The 17828-nt window shown below is 39.8% G+C and overlaps 1 protein-coding gene across 1 annotated transcript in view; it reads left to right on the top strand.

Moving 5' to 3' along the window:
- tg (thyroglobulin) overlaps window positions 1–17828 on the top strand; it is a 354658-nt gene that overhangs the window by 102856 nt on the left and 233974 nt on the right. Inside the window, exons 25-28 of the mRNA XM_043687541.1 lie at window positions 1921–2040; window positions 4334–4417; window positions 7989–8126; window positions 10187–10366. Coding sequence (XP_043543476.1) covers window positions 1921–2040; window positions 4334–4417; window positions 7989–8126; window positions 10187–10366 — 522 coding nt within the window. The remainder of the gene's footprint in view (window positions 1–1920; window positions 2041–4333; window positions 4418–7988; window positions 8127–10186; window positions 10367–17828) is intronic.

Below are 17828 nucleotides of genomic sequence, written 5' to 3'. Positions count from 1 at the left end.
ATCTCAGCCTGCTTGGCACACCAGCCTCATTTCTGAAGAAGGGCTTATGCCCGAAACGTCGATTCTCCTGCTTCTCGGATGCTGCCCGGCCTGCTGTGCGTTTCCAGCACCACACTTTTCAACTCTGGTCTCCAGCATCTGCAGTCCTCACTTTCTCCTAAGTTAGAATATAGTAAGTATATGTCTTAACGTAGGACTAAGCAGTTTCAACCCAATTCTATTGCACATCTCAGTGGCACAGTAATACTTCATAATAACTAATAATTCGGTAAGCAATCTCATTCAGAGACAACAAGACCCTTGCTCTAATAGGAAATGGAAATCTTGCATTGGGCTGGTTGTGGGTTTCTGGGGGTAAGTTTAAGATGATTTAAATACAGAAAATTCTGGGGAAACTCAGCATGTCTGGTAGCATCTGTGAAGAGAGAAACAGAGGTAATGTTTTGAGTGCAGTGAGACTCTTCTTCAGAATTTCTTCAGTTCAGAGAAATATCATATCAGGTTTGAATTGTTGACTCTCTTCCTCTCTCCACTGATGCTGCCAGACCTTCTGAGTTTCCCCAGTGTTTTCTGTGCTTCTTTCAAATTACTGGCATCTGCAGTATTTTACTTTAATTTAAAATGATTTAGTTCTTTCTGCTTCTACAGGTATATATGTATCCAGTAAGTTCTTTGTACTGCTAACAATGTTGAAAACATGGAGAAGATGTTATATATCAAGAAATAATGCCAAACAGTTTTAAACAGTGTAGATTGTAGAAAGAATGCTGAGGTGGTAAGGGGTTCTGAAGTTTTTAGGTCTCATATAAAAAAAATAGTTAAAATGAACAACTTGAGATTTTTATTTAACATAGGTAAATGATGAAAGGGTTTAGAAATGGAACTAATGAAGAATGCAGGAGAGCCATTTAGGATATATTAGCTATGGTAATACTGTTTAGAACAGACAGGGAAGGAGGAAAAACTATTCAAATCCACCTGGAAGGACAAAGGCAGCAGGTTAATGGGAATGCCACTTGCAAGTTTCCTTCCAGCCTTTTACCATCCAGACTTGGAAATACTTCACTGTTCCTAGGTCAGAATCCTGAATCTACCTTACTACCTCACCTGATGAAAGAGCAGCGCTTCAAAAGCTTATGATTTTAAATAAATCTTTTGGACTACAAGCTGGTGTCATGTGACTTGCAACATTGTCCAACACTGGCATCACCACATCATACCTTCTTAATGGTACAGTAGGTATATCTGCACCAAAGAAACTGCACAGGTTCAAGAAGGCAGTTCACCGCTGCCTTTGCGAGCACAGCGAGGAATGGACAATAAATGCTGGCTCAGTCAGTTATGTACATAACCCATAACTGAATTTTTAAAAATCTAGACAGAATATTCATTCCTGAAACCTATTACTACCAGTTCACATGATTCTGATAACCTGATGGAGCATAGGTAATCCAATAATCCTTCATTTAGGTAAACCCAGTGGGAATACAATAAGATTGTTCAGAACATTTTCTATTCTGTTGCTCCGCCACCCCTCATATCTGTCACTGTCTCAGATTGTGCAGCAGGTCAGGCAGCATCCAAGGAGCAGGAGAATCGATGTTTCGGGCATGAGCCCTTCTTCAGGAATCTTCGGGCTCATGCCCGAAACGTCGATTCTCCTGTTCCTTGGATGCTGCCTGACCTGCTGCGCTTTTCCAGCAACACATTTTCAGCTCTGATCTCCAGCATCTGCAGTCCTCACTTTCTCCACTGTCTCAGATTGTGTTCTGTACACTGCAAGATCATTGTTTTCATCTCTGTATTATGCAAAAGAGAAGACTCACAACTTTCTAAATGTGTTCATATCACATGAAAGCCTATTTTAGTATCAAATGAAAGATTACTTGAAATAAACTAAGCTACTTCAATTCCATGCAGCTTATGCACTTTTATCGAAGAATTTTGTGAATGCTGAGTACTCCACGGAACTGTCTCCAGAAATGAAGGAAGAGATTCAGAGATCATTCAACTCTTTCCAGCGTATCTATCTCTGGCAGGGTAAGCTTAATTTTCTTTAAGATTTAAGATTGCACGTGACTTTTCTTTAAGATTTTCTTGTTGTTTACTTTGTTCAATTGCTTCTTCATTAACCACTTTTATCTCAGAGCACTAATGCTTTCCATCAAATGTTGAATGCAGTTCTGGGATACTAGTTGCTCTCACATATCTTCCTCAAGTGACTATTCATTGACAGTAAGTGCTGGAAGATTATTTCACTGTGGCAGGCAGCGTGACCAGGCCCTATTATGTGTCTATATTCCCTTTAGTGACAATAATTTAACAAAAGATTATACCTTTCTCAGCACCATGCTACCCGAGATGAGTTTAGTTGTTATGGGTTTGGACTAGGATTAAAACCTTTCACTTCTCTGGTCTTAGCCACAAGGGTATACTTAAAATAAATTATGTAGGTCAGCCAATTTCTGTGCATTAGAAACGAACACAGAAAACAAAACATACTCTGAAGAAGAGTCAAATCAGATTCAAAACATTGACTCTGTTTTTCTCTCCACAGATGCCAGACCTGCTAAGTTTCTCCTGAATTCTCCATGTTTGTTTCAGATTTCCAACATCTTCACTACTTAGTCTTTAATTTACTTATTTAGTTTCAATATCTTAGAGAACTGAGAAGTAATGGCAGGTAAACTTTGATAAATTCTCACCAAGAGGGGAATTTGGATGTATCAATATCTGCAGTATAGAGCACCACAACATGAGAAATTATACTTAAAGGTCAATTTCCATCTCTTCCATCCTTAATTGTTCATCTATTGAAACTTCAGCTTGACTGCCATAATTTAGATTAGATTGTTTACAGTATGGAAACAGGCCCTTCAGCCCAACAAGTCCACACCGACCCTCTGAAGAGCAATCCTCCCAGACCTATTCCCCTACACCTAACACTACAGACAATTCAGCATGGTCAATTCACCTAACCAGCACATTTTTGGACTGTGGGAGGAAACCGCAGCAAACCCACGCAGACACAGGGAGAATGTGCAAACTCCACACAGACAGTTGCCTGGGGTGGGAATTGAACCTGGGTCCCTAGCACTGTGAAGCAACAGTGCTAACCACTGAGCCACAGTGCCGTCCATAATTTAGAACATGTCTTATTTCATGATGTGGGACACTCTGGATGGGATTAGTATGCTGGTTTGAAGATCTTTTAATTCATAATTTCCAGATTAGTATATTGTTGGATTTGAACACATGTAAGACCGAAAGATCACAGAGCAGTAACTCTTTATTTAAATGGTCAGGTCATTCCAAAAATGAAGGGAAATTAAGGTTAAACAAGGAAGACACAGTATGTACATGGATTCTTATTTTTATTAATCAACCACAGGATGTGGGTGTCACTGGCTGCATCATTTATTGCCCATCCCTATTTGTCCATTGGACATTTAAGAGTCCAACACATTGCTGTGTGTCTGGAGTCATATGTAGGCCAGGCTGGGTAAGGGTAGCAGATTTCCTTTCCTAAGGATATTAGTGAATCTGATGGATGGTCATCATTAGACTATTAACTCCAGATTATTGTTGAATTCAAATTCCACCATGTACTTTAGTGGGATTCGAACCCAGGTCCCCAGAACATTACCAGGGTCTTTAAATTAGTAGTCATGCAATAACACCACTATGATATTATCTCCCCAATATTTTTAGTTTGTTAAAGAATTTACAGTATACTCATTGTAATTGCAAGGTCTTGAAAGAGTTAAGCTTCTGTTTTACACATGGTTGAGGAAATCCTTTGTCTTACCATTTCCATCAGGCTTCCATCCCCTAAAGACCCCTTTTCCTCTAGAAAGAGCCCATTTGATTGCCCGAACTGCTATGCCAGTGCCCTCCCACACTGCTACCATCTACTGCTGGAGGTCATGGCTCAACTACTCAAGGTGCCCTCCTGCACAATCCCTACCTGTTGCTGAAGGATCCTTTACATGAGAAAGTGGTTTGGAAAGAAGAATTGTTCTTATCTCAATGGTTGTTCTAGTTTTGAGAATCATGGAAACCCATTGGCCTTAAACTCCAGGTAGTGCATTGCAAATTGCTTGTGTCTCAGTAAAACTAGGCTTGGCTATTTGACTGTTTTAAGAATCATGCCCACATGGTTCATCATTGCTGACCATTAGCCAACAGGATCAATATAACATATTCACTCCGAGAGTCACAAATTGTTTAATATATCACTTGGTTATCTAACTCAGGAGCTTTCTTGTAGACAAATTTATTCCAAAGATCCCAAGTTATTTGAAATAAAGTTACAGTTTAAAATGTTTTTCAGATTCTAACATGAACACACGGATGAAGTCATTCTCTGAATGTGCTGGGAAAGTCCTACAAGATCAACAGAGCCAAGATGTGCCAGGTATTTGTAAAGCTAAGGCATAAAAAGACATGTTATCTGACAAATTGCGGAAACAATTCAAACTTCCAAGATTGAGATAGTTTCTTTTTGCTATTTACGGGTAATAAAAATATGAAGTTAAATTAAAGAAATAGAGTTAAAGAACAGCTCAGCCATGATCTAATTGGATGACTAAGGGGTACGAGGGCTGGATATCCTACTCACTTAACTGTTAAATAAGTTCTTGCTAAGCGAGTGTATGAAAGGTTATCAGGGGCAGGAGGGAATGTGAATTTGAGGTTGAAATCAGTTCAACCTTGATCTTATGGAGTGGCGGATGAGGCTTGAAGGGCTGAATGGCCTACTTGTGTTTCTGATTTAGAGTCACAGAGACATATAGCACGGAAACAGACCCTTTGGTCTAACTCTTCCATGTTGACCAGATGTCCTGACATAACCTAGTCCCATTTGCTAGCACATGGCCCTCTAAACCCTTCCAATTCATGTACCCATCCAGATGCCTTTTAAATGTTGTAATTGTAGCAGCCTCCACCACTTCCACTGACAGCTCATTCCATACATGCACCACCCTCTGTGTGAAAAGGTTGTCCCTTAGATCCCTTTTAAATCTTTCCCCTCTCACTCTAAACTTATAGCCTCTAGTTTTAGACTCCCCCAACCCAGGGAAAACACCTTTACAACATCCTTGTAAATCTTTCAGGAATCTTGTCAAGATTTGCAACATCCTTCCTATAGGAAGGAGACCAGAATTGCACACAATATTCCAAAAGTGGCCTAACCAATGTCCTGTACAGCCGCAACATGACCTCCTATATTCAATGGTCTGAAGGAAAACCTACTAAATGAAGGCTTCACTATCCTATCTACCTGAAACTCCACTTTCATGGAACTATGAACCTGCACTCCAAGGTCCCTTTGTTCAGCGAAATTCCCCAGAACCTTACAATTGTGAAGGGCCTGTGCCCGAAACGTCGAATCTCCTGTTCCCTGGATGCTGCCTGACCTGCTGTGCTGTTCCAGCAATAAAGTTTCAACTTTGATCTCCAGCATCTGCAGACCTCACTTTCTCCCTGTATAAGTCCTGCCCTGATTTGCCTTTCCAAAATGCAGCATCTCACATTTATCTAAATTAAACTCCATCTGCCACTCCTCGGCAAATTGGCCCATCTGATCAAAATCCCTTTGTAGTCTGAGGTAACTTCCTTTACTGTCCAATTTGTGTCATCTGCAAACTTACTAACTATACCTCCTATGTTCACATACAAATCATTTATATAAATAATGAAAAGCAGTGGACCCAACACTGATCCTTGTGGCACACCACTGGTCACAGGCCTCCAGTCTGAAAAGCAACCCTCCACCATCACCCTCTGTCTTCTTGCCTTCAAGCCAGTCTGTATCTAACTGACTAATTCTCCCTGTATTGCATGAGATCTAACCTTGCTAACCAGTCTACCATGAGGAACATTGTCAAATGCCTTATTGAAGTCCATACAGATCACGTCCACCGCTCTGCCCACATCAAACCCCTTCATTACTTGTTCAAAAAACTCGATCAAGTCAGTGAGACATGATTTCCCACACACAAAGCCACGTTGATTATCCCTAATCAGCCCTTGCCTATCCAAATACATGTAAATCCTGTACCTCAGGATTCCCTCCAACAACTTGCTCACCATCGATGTCAGGCTAACTGGTCTGTAGTTGCCTGGCCTTTCCTTACCACCTCTTTTCAATAGTGGCACCATGTTAGTCTTCTGGCATCTCACATGTGACTATCAATGATCCAAATATCTCAGCAACGGGGCCATTTGTGTGTTTCTATGTTCCTCTTTATCTGGGAATTTGTCAATCACTTGCAAAGCCATCATTTGATCTTCACATTTACTATTATGCAAGTTTGAGAACCTAAATGCTTATGAAGGACAGTTAGGAATCATTCGTGTTCTGCTATTTCTAACCCAAAATGATGGTAGACATTGAATAGGTCCACCTTTATTTTTTGTCACCAATTCAGGGATGCAGCCATCACTGACTGACAGAAACACCACTAGCAGCAAACTGACTTGAAAACATATTGCCTCCCCTTTAGTTTCTCTGGGTGAAAATTCTGGAACTTCCTCACTAACAGCATAGTGGCATTTCTACTCAAAATGAACTGCAGCATTTTAAGAAGGCACCTCACCATCACCTTCTCAGGGGTAATGAGCGTTGGACAATAAATGCTAGACCAGCCAGCAAAGCCCAAATCCCTGAACGAATAATAAAAAAATGCTGAAAGCTATATAAAGTTAGACATTAATGATGGTCCTGTGTTGTGTGCTCAACATTGTCAATAAGATATCAATTAATCTGTGTCTTCTTCAGTGTTAAGGTTGTGGCTAAGGTAAATTTAAGGACCACCTTGCCTTATGCAAATGATCAAAGGATGATACTTTGAAAGTTAACGATTATTCAGTATCACTTTGTTCCACTAGTGCTGCCAATAGCGCATCTCTGAGGCTGATGCTGAAGCTATTCCCCTCCTGCAACTAAACTGATCAATCCATTTTTCAGCACTGGGCTCGGGAGGGGCAACATAATTACACTATGAAGCCTGAACTTTAGAGATCCATTCAACTTAGTGATCACACAGACTAAGTTGAAGCAGATTCCATCATCAATCTTGGGAATGAAGGAGCAAATCCCACTAGATCAAGGGCTAATTCTCTGACTATGTTTTGATGAGAATTGCCAGGTTAGAAATAATGATCCATTAATTAGAAATTGTTGTAAAATGATAATTCATCAATTCCTGGCTAAAGTTAAATGACTATTCACCCTCTCAGGCAGCACATGATTGTGGAAGCCACTGTACATAGTTATTGTCTTTCACTAGCCACTCAAATCTTTCTTTCCTTCACCTTCATCCGAGTAATGATTCCATGCATATGTTTAATATATTGACATGCTATAGGATTTGGAAAGACACAAGAAGGTCATTTGGCCCACAAAATCTTTTCTGACTTTCAGAAATCATTGTCCCAGTCACGTGTCCTTTCTGCACACTCTTCTAAGATTTTCTTTTTCAAATATTTATACACTTGCCCTCTTAAATGTTTTTCTGCCTCCAGTTCTCCTAAGATCTAACAAATACCTGCACAAGAAAAATCTTAAGTTTAACCTTTCCCTTCATTCTTTTGTATATCTTCAATTCACACCATCTGGTTGTTGACTCATCAAGCAAAGATAATAAGTTTTCCCCATTATCTTATCTAAATCACTCATAGTCATTAAGACTTCCAGTCAATCTTGGATTACTTTAAGTTCTTATGTTTGCTGTTTTAGGTAAAGTGTTTTATTTTAGTTAATATGTTTATTGAAAAGCAGACAAATGGACCCATTGTTTATGAGAGGCAAGAGGGAACACAATTTAGGGGTTGGGTTGGGAAGCTGGAAACCCGAGAAACACGAGTTGTACAGATATTTTACATTTTTTGATTCATGAAAAAGACAGTGGCCACCGATATGTGAAACCTTAGCTGATCAGTTTAGCAACAAGGATTTAAAAATTATTTTCTGTGTTGATTAGAAAACACCAGAGAACATTTTTCACAGCTGGGCTCCAAGCTTGTCCGAGTAGATCTGAACCAATCCGTTCCAAATCAGCGTTACCAGCTTTTCAAGCATCAGTTTTCAATGAAACAAGCAGAGCTGTGGTGTCTGGCACGTAAGAAACCTACTTTAGATTAAACTCTTATTTATTTTCAATTTTTTTTGCGTCCTTATCTTCGGTTGTAAAATTGGCACTTTGCTCCATAATCACCAATGCTGAGGAAACATGTCGTAAGAAGAATGCGTAATTACAGATTTTCATGCCTCACAGTGTCCCTAAACATTATATAGCTAACGAAGTGCCATTGAAGTAAAGTCGCTATTGTAAGAGGCAGGTTATGAACCATAGGATCTTGTAACAGCTCTGAGATAATAGTTTAAAAGGTAACAGACAGTGTTGATGAGTGTAATGCTGATGATGTGGGGTACATGGACTTACAAAAGGCTTTCAATACAATAGACTGGTGGAGAAAGTTAATGGAATAAAAAGGACAGCAGCAACGCTGATACAAAATTAGCTGAATGATAAGAAACCGGAGCACCCGGGTTTCCTCCGGGTGCTCCGGTTTCCTCCCACAGTCCAAAGATGTGCAGGTCAGGTGAATTGGCCATGCTAAATTGCCCGTAGTGTTAGGTAAAGGGGTAAATGTAGGGGAATGGGTGGGTTGCGCTTCGGCGGGTCGGTGTGGACTTGTTGGGCCGAAGGGCCTGTTTCCACACTGTAAGTAATCTAATCTAATCTAAAAAACCGAGCGTAATAGTTTACGTTTAATTTGTAGGTTGGCAGCTGGTGTGTGGAGTTCCCCTGGCATCAGTATTGGACTCTTACTTGTCCTGACATATATAAATGATGTGTAGGGGACAATGTCAAAGTTTGCGGACAATACAAAACTTGTGAAAATTATAAACTGAGGAGGATAATGTATAAATTCAGAAGGACATTGATAAGCTGGTGGTGTAGGTGGATAGGTAGCAAATGACACTCACTGTGGAGATGTTTGGGATGTCACATTTTGGGAGAAAGAACATGGAGAAGGAGTATAACATAAGGAGTATTATTCTAAAGAGTCTGCATATGTGCATAGGCAATTAAAGTTTCAGTACAGAGAACTGTTAATGAAGCTGTATTCGAGGGACATAGAGTTCAAGAGCAGGGAGTTTATGCTGAACTTAAAAAAAAGGCATTATGTCACCCTCAACTGGTGCAACTTAACAGACTATAGGGTGGCTCTCTCATTAGAGGGAGGGCCAGCATACTGTAAGTAAGGAGGAGGGTGAGAAGGAGAGCCCATCATGGTAACCTCATCTGGTGATAGGAATTGAAACTACACTGTTGGTATCACACAGCTTCACAAACCAGCCATCCACTCAACTGAGCTAAACTGGTGTATTGTGTACAGTTCTGGGCCCTGCACTTTAGGAATGTGTGAATGCATTCAAAAGAAGAGATTTACGTGAATCATTCCAGTGATGAGAAACTTTAATGATGAAGACAGATTGGAGAAGTTATGATTATTTTCTTTGGAAAGCAGAAGGCTGAGAAGAGTTTTGACAGAGGTTTTCAAAATCACAGAAGTCTGGACAGAGTGGTAAGGAGAAGCTGTTCACAACAGTAAGAGGATTGAGAAAATGAGGGCACAGACTTCAAGGATTTTACTGAGAAGCAAATGCAAGGTGACAAAAGCCTTTTCAAACAGTAAGTAGTTAGGATCTGGAATGCACTTTCTGGATATATGTTGGAATCAGGTTCAACCAAGGTGTTGAGTAGAAGCAATGTGCAGGGTTATGGAGAAAAGGCAGAAGGTTGGCACTCAGTCAAACTGTTCAGACAGCCAGTGTAGACATGATGGGCTGAATGGCCTCCTGCTCCATAACAATTCTGAATCAGTTCTCCGATGTGACCTTGGTTGGCAAATACATATTGTTGAGGACAGCATGGAAAACTCCATACCATTTTGACTCAGCGACCGGTGCACTAACAATTGAGTGACAGCTGATATCACAGCTTAAATTCCCATTTTTCCAGATCGCAGGAAATGCAAACTTTTCACAAAAAGTGACAAAGTTCAAGTTATGCATTTGGGATGTTCTTTGGAGTGTCCAAACTGGCACAGTTCAGATGGAGTTAGTTATTTTGTCCTTCTCTGAGTTGGGTTTTCCATTTTTTAATTTCAGGTTGTACAGAGGTGAACATTTGCAAAGTGGCAACTTTACAGGACAGTGCGGCCCTTCATTTTGAATGCGTACTATACCCAGACACACAGCTTTGCCAAAAAAGTAGTGATTGGATATTTTCCGAAACAGACTGTGGCCTTACCCTACCTGAGGAACCACAAATACTGTACAGGAGAAAAGGTAAGTCACTTCACACTAAACCAATTGAAGAGTGGGAGAAACCTTATTTATGATATTGTTGAGTTATGGAAAGAACTATCATAGCTTCTAATTGTCAATGACTCTGAATATGTGGTTGAAGGTAAAGGAATGAAGAGATATGGGAACACTGGGAATAGGGAATTAGGACAATTGCCTGTGTAAGGATAAATATCAATATAAACTTAAAATACCCATTTCAATTTTGAAATTGTATACAATTTCTATATAATTCTATGTTTTTTGTGGAGTTATGAATAATTCTATTCAATTTCATTGTAATTCTATTTGTAACATTATAGCTGAATACATCTGAGGTGATGGGTTGGTACAGGTGTTAATCTGGCCTTGTGTTAAGCAGGGAGGAAAATTACTGGGGGTTTCTGTCACCCAGTTATTATCTGATGACTGTTGTGTAAGGTACGTGTGTAAGGATATGACATGACAGATTTGATAGGATGACATATGAGCCAGATTTTCTAAAGGTCAGGAGGACTATAAACTCCTATAAAAATGGCAGATAGAAAACATATGCAAACGGCCCACTTTCATTTCCATCAGATCCATTTTTTGACAGTAGGTGAAAGGAGGTTAGTCCTTGTTATTATTCTTGTGAACTGAGACACTAAGATACCTTGGCTGTGTCCTCACATGTGTTCAGTAGAGAACAAAACTGACAAATGTAAATAATTTTTGCAACAATAGGTTCAACACCAATAGGGTTGTTGAGTTCTTGGGGGGGTTGCAATATTAACTTAGTTAGGGCTGTCTGAGCTAATCTTGTCAACTTCTCTTCTGGCTCTACCTCAAAAGTTAGTTTTCTACTCAACTTGGCATCTGTTCACTGCTCACAGCTGGTAGCTGATGACCCAGGAGCTGGGATATCTTGTGAGAAGGTTCATTATCCTCAAAGTCAGCAAATGCCATTTGAACTTCGTGGTGAGCACAAACGGAATGCATTTTGGTTTTAACTCACAAATAAATGGAGAAGATGGAAGGTCATTCTTGCAAGTTTTTTCTTCTTCAATCCTCTGCTCTGTAATCTTGGAGAAAAAAGCAGGTTTAAGCTGTCAGTGAAAAACCCATCTACAGGCCTGAAGTAAAAACAAAGTCTGAAGATACTGAGCAATTCTAGCAGCATAGAGAGATAAATAATGTTCACATTTTAAATCCTTTAGGACCCTTCTTCCAAACTTAAGAGAATGTCTTGTTGTTGAAAAAAGTTGAAGGGGAACAGATGGCACAGAAAGGATGGTCTTGGGATTGGTTAGAGGGTGAGGGAATGCGGAAATAAAATGTGTTCTGAAACAAGTGGTTCGCACTGCTGTCTCACATTGACAATGACCCAGGTTCAAATTTACCCTCGAGTGACTGTTTGTGTGGGGTTTACATATTCTCCCCACGTCTGTGTGGTCTCTGCGGAATGCAGATGGGGTGGGGAGGGAACTATATCTTTGGTTCTGACTGGAGGTGGCTGAAATAACACAGGATAATGTGCTATATCTGGAGATTATTGGGGTAGAAGGTGAGGCCCAGAGGAGTTCTATCCTTGTTACCGTTCTCACTTTCTCCCAGCTCTGCTGAAAGCAAAACCATAAAGTCAAGGTGCTGCGAGGGCTAGGAGAGGGGAGAGATATAATCTCAAAATGGAGAAAAGAGTTCTTGGACTCTCAAGGTTGCATTTTTTGAAAATATTGCATGACTTATTAATTGGTCATTTATAAACAAAGCATAAAAATATGAATGCCCTAAATGAGGTTTTCTCACTAAATACATTCTCAACAGTCCCATTTCTAACTTGAGTCCTCTTCATTGCCAGTGTCAGATTACCATCATAAGAATGCTTCAGTCTGAAACACAACTGGACCTTACCTCAGAGCTGTGATAAAGTTAGGCCTGAACTGCCTGTAGGTAATGTCAGGCAGATCCATGAACAATGAATAATATAATTGACAGCACAGTCTCCACTCAGAGACTTGGAATGTGAAATAATTATCTGGTATAAAACTAAGGGGCATGTTTATTTCAGATATCCTATCCTGCTTTTACACCCATGCATCGATCCCTGCACCCCAACAAACCTCACCTCCTAATGATCTTTCCCCTGGTTAAAGAGCCATACCAAATAAGAAATGTGATGGAATTCATCCATTTTGTTCCTTGAAGATCATGATTTTGATCACAAACGTGCCTTCAAAGTCCTTGTCATATATCAATTCTCTGTATATGAGGAAAAAAATGCCTTCCAATTTGAAATGTTTCATTATGTTTTTGGCCTCTATTCATTTCCATTTAATGTGACGATGTTGTTTGGATTACAGAAAAAAAATCATACTTTACACAAACAATTCATTAAAAACTATTTACAGAGCCAAACAACCACCTAGTGATGAAATACCGGGCTGATTCCATATTTAGCACTGGCAATTTTCCAATTAGGTAAAGTAACATAAGTAACATAGTCTGGTCTGTGGTGTTTTACAAGGATCCAAAATAACTATATCCAGAATATGTAAATTCATCATGCTTTCACTGGAAAAGAGGAGATTGCTGGTTTTAGGATTCTGAAGAGACTGTACAATATAAAGCATGATAAGTAACTTCAGCTATTCTGACCCTGTAGACTCAGAAGGTCTGACCTGTGCTGGAACTAATCTGCAGAACAATATTTCAGTGACAAAGTGGGCAGACTATAGAACTGAATCTTTAGGGAGCTGGTGGAAGCAATTATTGAAATGCAATTTAAAATTCATTGTAAGATTACCTTTTGAGATGTTGAGTGATTAATTTGTGACCAATCTGGGACCTTTCTTTCTTGTCATTGTTTCCAGCTCTAAATGCTGGGCAAATTGGGATTGTCGTATGGCTGCTAATTTCTGTATGAAAGGCCAATTAGTCACCCAAGATTACACTTACTGCCCAAAATATTACACTCGTACTGGTGTTTTTGTTTGCATCTTCTTGTCCTTTACAGTGCTGAGCAGGTGTTAGAACGAATACCTTGTTGTTTTAAGAAGGTGTTGCTACCTTGCTTATGCCTTTATCGACCCAAGAGTTTTTTTTTCCTTTTGTTATGGACTAGGCCAAACCACTCAAAACCTTCTTAAGCAGGCAGCCCAGACTTTGCAATTTGTTTCGGTAAGTGTGCAGTGAAAATTACCTGGATTAAGTTAGCGAGGTTGATGACTAGGTTTAAAACAGACAAAAATATTTATTCACAAAATTACACAATGAAACACAAAGAACAGAATAAAGAACCCCTACAGAACTCAATCTATTCAAACTAGACTTAAGTATGCTGTTCCGAATATACACAACAGTCCTAAAAAGCAAACCACCCTTTAAAACACAGTACAGAAAAGAGCCAGATACTTACATGTTGAAGTTAGAAGGGCAGAAGAGAGAGTTTCCACACAGCTCATTGTTGAACTCCCAACCAATTCTGGGCTGAACTAAACTGCTCAGCTAGAGAGCTGACCATTTCCCTTTTATTAAACAGGTCACTTCTAAAACATGACCACTTTTGCCTGAAGTTTCATCTGTATACATGTAAACAAAAGGCCTCTCAAAATCCTTTTCATCCCTGTACCAAACCAGACTGATCGGAGCCCAGCCAGGTTTATTACCCCTCTGAAAAAAATCAAGGACGGAGTATCCTTGAGCCAAGGAACAGCTTGTCTTAAAAGTAGGACTAGCTTTGTGATACGTTTCCTCTTTAAAACAAAGCGCCATCAATACCAAAAGATAGCTTCATTTTTAACCCTTCAAAAACCTGATTAGTAGTCTAAACACGCATATACTAACTATAAACCTGCAAACATGCACAACCACATGCAAATTCAGGCCACGGTATACCCACCACCAAATGCCTCCGTATCTCATTCGAGTCTCGATAACGCATCGGCAATCACATTTTCACGACCTGCCACATGCACAATTGTCAAATTGATTGGCTGCAGCAACAAGCTCCATCAAAACAGTCTGACATATTTGTCCTTAAATTTTCCATAAATGTCAATGGGTTATGATCTGCATGTATGATTGTCTCAGATGCATTGCTGGTAATATAAACACTGAAATGTTGTGATGCCAATACCAAGCTTAAAGTCACTTTCACCACAGTTGAATATTTTTGTTGATGAATGTTCAACATCTTGGAAAAATACCTTATGGATCTTTCTATCTCTGTCATCCTCCTGCAGGAGCACTGCACCGACACCCACATCACTGGCAACGATAGCTACCTTGAAAGGCTTTGTGTAATCCAGTGTGGCTAATACTGGGGCAGTGGTTAACACAGTTTTTAGGCTGTCAAATGCTTTTTGACAGTCCACTGTCCATATAAACTTCTTGCCTTTTTTTTAACAATTCAGTGAGTGGAGCAGTTCAGCACAAACTTTCAGTTCCCAGGAACCGTAGCACTGATTTTTTTGTTGATGGTGTGGGAAATTCCCCAATTACTTTCATTTTTGCACCTCGTGGGGCCATTTGTCCATGTTCAATAACATGCCCCAGGAAGGTGATTTGGGCTTTGGCAAATTCACTTTTTGCTAGGCTTACCACCAAGCCTGCCTTCCAAAGTTGATTGAAAAAGTCTGAAAATGTTCCTTCTAGGAGTGCTGTAAATGTTCCTTCCACGAGTGACTAAACACCACCAGGTCATCAATGTACCCCACACATTTGGGTAATCCGACAATGACCTTATTAGTCACTCTCTGAAATGTGGCTGGAGCATTTTTCATACCAAATGGCATGACTTTGAACTGATATAGTCCATTTGGCATTACAAAAGCCGAAATCACCTTTGCTGTCTCTGACAGAGGTAATTGCCAGTAGTCTCTGAGCAAGTCCAACTTAGAAATGTAAGTTGCTTGTCACACTTGTTTGACACAGTCCTCCAACCATGGAATTGGATATGCATCAATCTTTGTAATGGCGTTGACTTTGCGATAGTCCACACATAATCATTGGGTACCATCTGGCTTTGGCACCATGACTATGGGTGAGCTCCAGTCACTGTAACACACTTCGTTTATGCCATCTTGGAGCATGCACACTATCACCTTCTGAGCCTCTGCCAACTTTAGAGGTTATATCTATAAAAATGTTGCTTAATTGGAACAGCATCTCCTATCGCTACACCATGCACAATTAGATTAGTCCTTGCCAGTTTATCTCCGCATATTTCCCCATGTGATAGTAATAACTTTCAGGTCATTTCAATTTTCTTGTGGAAGGTAACTCAATAATCTATCCCAATCTTTGAAACCTTCCTCGCTGTACAATTTGATTTGAGGAATGTCCAATTCAGAATTCTCTGAACATTGGTCTTCCTTCTGTGCTTTAATCATTAATCATTCTGTGATTTAATCTCCCCTTGCTTTCCTTCCCTATCACAATTCTTTTGAGCATATTCACATGACACACTCTGTGAGATTTCTTCCTGTCTGGAGCCCTTAACAAATAGTTCAACTGACTCAATTTCCTCTCGATTTGATAAGGCCCACTAAACATTGCTTTTAAAGGCTCACCTGACACTGGAAGTAACACCAATACCTTATCCTCAATTGCATATTTGTGAATTTGTGTTTTCTGTTTCATTGCATGCTGTGATACTTTTAAATACTGTCTAGCCAACTCTCCAAATTCTCTAAAATTTGACATATAGTCCAAATAGGTGGTCTCTGAATTCTCACTTATCAATTTCTCCTTAATCAATTTTAACGATCCTCTTACTTCATGCCCAAAAATTATTTCAAATGGACTGAATTTGGTTGATTCATTCGGTGTACCTCTGATCACAAAAAGTACAAACAGAACTCACTTATCCCAATCATCTGGATAATCCTGACCATAAGCCCTCAACATGGTCTTTAGTGTTTGATGTCATCTCTCTAGCACTCCCTGCGATTCTGGACGGTATACAGATTTGAATTTCTTTGTTCCCAAACTATCCACAACTTCCTTGAATAGTTTGGATGTGAAGTTTGATCCTTGATCTGACTAGATCTCTATTGGCAGTCTATATCAGCAAAAAAAAAATAGTTCTTCTATAACCCTTTTAGCTGTGATGTTGCGTAATGGGATTGCCTCTGGAAATCTAGTTGACACATCCATTATTATTAATAAATACCTATTGCCACTTTTTGTTTGAGGTAGGGGACCTATGCAATTAATCAAGACTCTTGTGAAAAGTTCCTCAAATGCTGAAATAAGTATTAAAGGTTCACGTTTTATAACTGCCGTGGTTTACCAATTAGCTGATATGTATGACATGTCTGGCAAAGTTCAATCTACATCTTTGTATAGTCCAGGCCAGTAAAAATGTTTTTGCATTTTAACCTGTGTTTTCTTCACCCCTAAGACCTCCAAGTGGCAGCTCATGTGCCACTCGCTGCACCTCTTTTTTATACGCTACTGGCAAAACAACTTGATGAATCTCTGCCCATTTCTCTTCTGCTTGAATGTGTGGTGGTCTCCATTTCCTCATTAAGACACCATTTGTTAAGTAGTAACATACAGGGATGCATTCACTCTCCTCTGTAAATGCCCATTGATAGAACTGTTTTAACTCCTCATCTTTCTGCCGTAATTCAATCAGCTTAGCAGAGCTAAAGATACTGGCTCCTTCTCTGTGCCACTTATCTGATCAAAAAAAGTCTCAGACAACACTATGTCTGCTTCTTTATTTGTGCCTTTTGATCCTTCCAGCATCAGCTTGTGCCTCTGCGATCTTGTGATCACACAATCAGAAAATTCCTGGATAAACATTCTCCATGTCTTCAGTTGCCTGCGTCTCCAATGGCTTTTCAACTAGAGTAGGCAGACACCTATTGGTGAATCGGTAATATCATTTGCAAGGACAAATTGTATTCCTGGAGCTGAGAGTTTGTCCAGTACACCTACCACAGATTCTCCACTCTTTGCTGGACTCTTCATAATTGAGCACGTTTTGTCTCACCATGAATTCCCGCTACCAGCACCTTTTCTGGCAGTAGTCCCTCAGGAGTATATATCTTCTCATCCTTCAGCATTACAGACTTAGAGGATCCCATGTCCCTTAATATTTCAACATCTTTACCTACTGCCCCTGGCCTATGTGAATAAACTTTACCTTTGCATGTATATTTTTTAAGTGGATTTGGCACTTCCTCCTTAATTAACTCTGATCATCTTGTACACTCTGAGGCAGTTGTCTAACTTCTCTTGTGCTTTTTGTTACTAGTCCAACAAATCTTCCAGGCTAGTCTGGTTTTGCTACATCTGGCTTTCTCCTTGCCCGCCAACACTGTGATTTCATGTGGCCCACTTTATTGCAATGAAAACACTGGAGCTTTTTAACAGCTTTGTTCCTCTCAAGGGTTTCTTTTTTACTCTGTGGTAAATTATCTTTATGATCTTCACTGAGATCTACCTTCTCCTATCCATATGAAACTTTGCCCCA

Source organism: Chiloscyllium plagiosum, chromosome 4, assembly GCF_004010195.1.
Source record: "Chiloscyllium plagiosum isolate BGI_BamShark_2017 chromosome 4, ASM401019v2, whole genome shotgun sequence".
Taxonomy (NCBI): domain Eukaryota; kingdom Metazoa; phylum Chordata; class Chondrichthyes; order Orectolobiformes; family Hemiscylliidae; genus Chiloscyllium; species Chiloscyllium plagiosum.
Note: the sequence above shows the minus strand (reverse complement) of the source record. Positions and strands in the feature narration are given on the sequence as shown.